This window comes from Haliotis cracherodii, unplaced genomic scaffold (genome assembly GCF_022045235.1).
Source record: "Haliotis cracherodii isolate W230 unplaced genomic scaffold, xgHalCrac1.p SCAF_12, whole genome shotgun sequence".
Classification (NCBI taxonomy): Eukaryota; Metazoa; Mollusca; class Gastropoda; order Lepetellida; family Haliotidae; genus Haliotis; species Haliotis cracherodii.
Window position 1 is genome coordinate 2,632,069 of NW_027266267.1, and position 5,412 is coordinate 2,637,480.

Genomic DNA, 5,412 nt, shown 5'->3' on the forward strand with positions numbered 1-5,412 from the left:
TAAGCGATTGAGGGATGAGCGAGGGTGGTGGGATCTGTTGTCTGACATGATTCTTCCTGTGAGGATGTCAATAGCCTGAATTTCCTGTTTCGTCCATTATTATTATTATTATTATTATTATTATTATTATTATTATTATTATTATTATTATTACTGTTGTTGTTATTGTTGTTGTCATTATTATTATTATTATTATTATTATTATTATTATTATTATTATCATTATTATTATCATTATTATTGTCGTTGTTGTTGTTATTATTGAGAGGACGCTAGTGTATCGTGAGTAATGATGGACATCCGCTCTACATGTTGTTATCTTGTCACATGTCGGTGTTGTCAGTCAGGCTGTATCCCACCAGTAACACAGTGTGCAGGTCACCACGTACCGGCCTGGACCGAGTTCCCCCGACACGGGGCGCCAGGAGGGGTCATCGTCCTGTGCACCTGTGTGCACCTGTGTGCATCTGTGTGCACCTGTGTGCACCTGTAGGCATGCCCAGACAGCCGGGCATAGGCATAGAGAGACCAAGACTCGCAACACCCGAAGTAGACGGTCGTAAATTAAATGGACATTTTAGCGATTGAGGGAAATCAAGGGTGGTGGCATCTGTTGCCTGAGGCGAGTCTTCGTGTGAGGGTTTCCATACCCTGAATGTCTTGCTTCGTGGGTTGGGGGTTGCTGATGTGGTAGGGTCGAGACGAGGTGGTAGGTCGGGGTAGCTGATGTGGAAGGGTAGAGACGAGGTGGTAGGTTGGGGTTGCTGATGTTGTAGGGTCGAGACGAGGTGGTAGGTCGGGGTAGCTGATGTGGAAGGGTAGTGACGAGGTGGTAGGTTGGGGTTGCTGATGTGGTAGGGTAGTGACGAGGTGGTAGGTGGGGGTAGCTGATGTGGAAGGGTAGAGACGAGGTGGTAGGTGGGGGTAGCTGATGTGGTAGGGTCGAGACGAGGTGGTAGGTTGGGGTAGCTGATGTGGAAGGGTAGAGACGAGGTGGTAGGTTGGAGTTGCTGATGTTGAAGGGTCGAGACGAGGTGGTAGGTTGGGGTAGCTGATGTGGTAGGGTCGAGACGAGGTGGTAAGTCGGGGTAGCTGATGTGGAAGGGTAGAGACGAGGTGGTAGGTTGGGGTTGCTGATGTGGTAGGGTCGAGACGAGGTGGTAAGTCGGGGTAGCTGATGTGGAAGGGTAGAGACGAGGTGGTAGGTTGGGGTTGCTGATGTGGTAGGATCGAGACGAGGTGGTAGGTCGGGGTAGCTGATGTGGTAGGGTCGAGACGAGGTGGTAGGTCGGGGTAGCTGATGTGGAAGGGTAGTGACGAGGTGGTAGGTTGGGGTTGCTGATGTGGTACTGTCGAGGCGAGGTGGTAGGTTGGGGTTGCTGATGTGGTAGGATCGAGACGAGGTGGTGGGTGGGGGTTGCTGATGTGGAAGGGTCGAGACGAGGTGGTAGGTTGGGGTTGCTGATGTGGTAGGATCGAGACGAGGTGGTGGGTCGGGGTTGCTGATGTGGAAGGGTCGAGACGAGGTGGTACGTTGGGATGCGGAAGATGTCGTGTTGTTGAGAGTTGTAGGTCGAGGCGATCATGCGATATAATTTTGCTTAACACATTCAGTTTGGTTGATAAAAAATGATATAAGGTACACTGACAAACAAATTGACAGAATAAAACAACAGCAGTAATATTAAGGAGATGCGTATGTCGAGAGATTTGTGTGTCAAGAGATGTGTATGTCGAGAGATGTGTGTGTGTCGAGAGATGTGTGTGTCGAGACAGGTGTGTGTCAAGAGATATGTGTGTCAAGAGATTTGTATATCGTTAGATGTGTGTGTGTCGAGTGATGTGTGTGTCGAGAGATGGGTAGGTCGAGAGATGTGTAGGTCGAGAGATGTGTGTGTCGAGTGATGTGTGTGTCGAGAGATGTGTATGTCAAGAGATGTGTGTGTGTCAAGAGATGTGTGTGTGTCGAGTGATGTGTGTGTCGAGACAGGTGTGTGTCAAGAGATATGTGTGTCAAGAGATTTGTATATCGTTAGATGTGTGTGTGTCGAGTGATGTGTGTGTCGAGAGATATGTATGTCAAGAGATGTGTGTGTGTCGAGAGATGTGTGTGTTTAGAGATGTGTGTGTCGAGACAGGTGTGTGTCAAGAGATATGTGTGTCAAGAAATTTGTTTATCGATAGATGTGTGTGTGTCGAGAGATGTGTGTGTCAAGAGATGTGTATGTCGAGAGATATGTGTTTCAAGAGATGTGTGTATCGAGAGATGTGTGTGTCGAGAGATGTGTGTCTGTCGAGAGATGTGTGTGTCGAGAGATGTGTGTGTCGAGAGATGTGTGTGTCGAGAGACGTGTGTGTCAAGAGATGTGTGTGTGTCGATAGATGTTTGTCGAGAGATGTGTGTGTTGAGAAATGTGTGTGTTTGTCGAATGATTTGTGTGTCGAGAGATGTGTGTGTCGAGAAATGTGTGTGTCGAGATATGTGTGTCGAGAAATGTGTGTCGAGAGGTTTGTGTATCGAGAGATATGTGTGTCGAGAAATGTGTGTCGAGAGATGTGTGTGTTGAGAGATGTGTGTGTTGAGAGATGTGTGTGTCGAGAGATGTGTGTGTCGAGAGATGTGTGTGTCACATTGTAGAACAGCACAGGGGTGAATGTAAACTGATAGTCTCTAATCATCTACATACAATACACAGCTGAGTAACGTGGACGTGATTAGCATTGTAACTCACTGTGAGCGCGTGTTCATTCATAGTGTGGACGTATTTATACCCAACACAGAGTAAGCCACATGTGATTGAACCACTTCCGTCAACCCCGAGCTCGGCAATGGTGCTGACAAATCCAGGATCGCAATCAGACGGATCTGGGATACAAAACCATGCCATAACTGGATCCTGGTACCCCTACGGGACGCAACTTCTGACAGCCTCAGTCCAAAACCCCTCCCACCCCAAACTGAAGGAGGGTTGTAACGGTTCTGGGACAGATTAACCCTATCACAATACAACAGTAAATTAAGTGTGATTTACAGCTGAGATCACCGGTTGTCACAGTTGAGTGTCTAGAGTGGATCAAGTACGCTGTAGATACTGTGCACTGGGGATAGTGGCAGCGTGGGTTCGGGGAGGACGTGGGTGGGTGTGTCATCTCACTGCTGCTGTAAACGTCAGCATGATAGCTGTCAGCTGTCGTTGCCTTTTTAATAATTCCAACATATACACATTAATTGTGAGCTATAGAATACATAATATTATTCAGGTAAACGCCGAATCACCAGTTTGTTGCTCTCAGGAGCAAGGTTGGTCTGACCCATGGCTCCCTGACCTTCACACAATTTCGCGGCCATGCGAGTTGTTATGTCTCACAATGACCCTGGATACACGGAGCGGCAAAATACTTAGATAGCAGCCGTAGGGTACCAAAACACAGTTACGACATTACTATAACTAATCTGTCTGCCATGAAAGTTGGTTTGGTTGTTTGGATGGTTGTTTTACGCCGCACTCGGCAATATTCCAGCTATATGACGACGGTCTGTAAATAATCGAGTCCGGACCAGATTGATATGAGCATCGATCCACGCATTTGGGATCGATGACATGCTTCAAGCAAGTCAGCGAGCCTGACCATCCGATCCCGTAAGTCGCTTTTTACGACAAGCATAGTGGCCTTGCTGAAGACCTATTCTACCCCGGATCTTCACGGGTCTCTACCATGAAAGAATCGGGTGGCACTTAAGTAATATACTATTTTGAACCGACGACTTCGACTACATACGTACTTTGAAACACGCAACGTTCAGCATCCTCTTGCTACTCGGTCAGTGGGGTAGCCTTGTTCATAAAGCTTTCGCTCGTCACGCTTGAAGGCCTGGGTTCGATTCCCAATATAGGTATAATGTGTGAACCCCATTTCTGCTATGGCCCGCTGTGATATTGCGGGACTGCTGCTAACAGCGGCTTAAAACCATATTCACTCACTCTTTCTACACTGTAAACCCTCAGCGTGTTATTTACGGTAAAGGTTGGCTGACAGTTATCCTACCGTGGATATTACGGTGTACCGCTGGGATATATACTGCAAATATTAAGGTGAAAGGTCAACAACCATGCTTCGATGACATTCAGTGCTGGCCAAAGGAGACTGGATGCAAGTTGTGATATCCGCAATATTTTCAAAATATCATCATCATAACCTTAAGTATCATTATTTGGGGCAAACACAAATATAGGATACAACAAAAAACGAACATTATGTCATAAATATATTATATTCAATACGATCTGAGATCGTTTTACTCATCTAGCTTATTACTCATGTGATATTTATATCCTGATGTGACAAGATGCAACTCCGCAGTAAGCAACGTCAACTGTCTGGAAATTGATACATATGATGCAAATTAAAATGGAAAGGACATTCTGTTGTCCCCCCTTTCACTGTACGTTGTCTCCAATGTTTCAGCAGACCATCTAAAGGACATTCAGTTGTCCCCCCTTTCACTATACGTTGTCTCCAATGTTTCAGCAGACCATGTAATGGACATTCTGTTGCCCCCCCCTTTCACTATACGTTGTCTCCAATGTTTCAGCAGACCATGTAATGGACATTCTGTTGTCCCCCCTTTCACTATACGTTGTCTCCAATGTTTCAGCAGACCATGTAATGGACATTCTGTTGTCCCCCCTATCACTGCCCGGCACATTAGTGTTTCCTACTGACTGAGGAGCCTCAGTCCATCACAGCGACATGTGTTTCCTACTGACTGAGGACCCTCAGTCCATCACAGCGACATGTGTTTTCTATTGACTTAGGAGCCTCAGTCCATCACAGCGACATGTGTTTCCTACTGACTGAGGAGCCTCAAACAATTACAGCGACATGTGTTTCCTTATGACTGAGGAGCCTCAGTAAATCACAGCGACATGTGTTTCCTTATGACTGAGGAGCCTCAGTCCATCACAGCGACATGTGTTTCCTACTGACTGAGGAGCCTCAGCCCATCACAGCGACATGTGTTTCCTTATGACTGAGGAGCCTCAGTCCATCACAGCGACATGTGTTTCCTACTGACCGAGGAGCCTCAGTCCATCACAGCGACATGTGTTTCCTACTGACCAAGGAGCCTCAGCCCATCACAGCGACATGTGTTTCCTTATGACTGAGGACCCTTAGTCCATCACAGCGACATGTGTTTCCTACTGACCGAGGAGCCTCAGTCCATCACAGCGACATGTGTTTCCTACTGACTGAGGAGCCTCAGTCCATCACAGCGACATGTGTTTCCTACTGACTGAGGAGCTTTAGTCCATCACAGCGACATGTGTTTCCTACAGACTGAGGAGCTTTAGTCCATCACAGCGACATGTGTTTCCAACTGACTCAGGAGCCTCAGTCCATCACAGCGAC

The 5,412-nt window shown here is 47.0% G+C and overlaps 1 protein-coding gene across 1 annotated transcript; it reads right to left on the reverse strand.

Annotated features, from left to right (window-relative positions):
- Positions 1 to 343: 343 nt before the first annotated feature.
- Positions 344 to 1,586, reverse strand: LOC139458068 (soluble scavenger receptor cysteine-rich domain-containing protein SSC5D-like). Its single transcript, XM_071239377.1, has 2 exons — positions 651 to 1,586; positions 344 to 487 (listed from the first exon to the last, which is right to left on the reverse strand). Exons 1-2 carry the CDS (start codon positions 1,584 to 1,586, stop codon positions 344 to 346), a joined length of 1,080 nt encoding a protein of 359 aa, XP_071095478.1.
- Between the last annotated feature and the right edge of the window lie 3,826 nt (positions 1,587 to 5,412).

Excerpts from the sequence above, each read along its gene's own strand:
- LOC139458068 (XM_071239377.1), bottom strand. The coding sequence starts at position 1,586 with ATGATCGCCTCGACCTACAACTCTCAACAACACGACATCTTCCGCATC. Across the intron at positions 488-650 it reads CACGAAGCAAGACATTCAGG|GTGCACACAGGTGCACACAG; the intron begins GTATGGAAACCC and ends GCATGCCTACAG.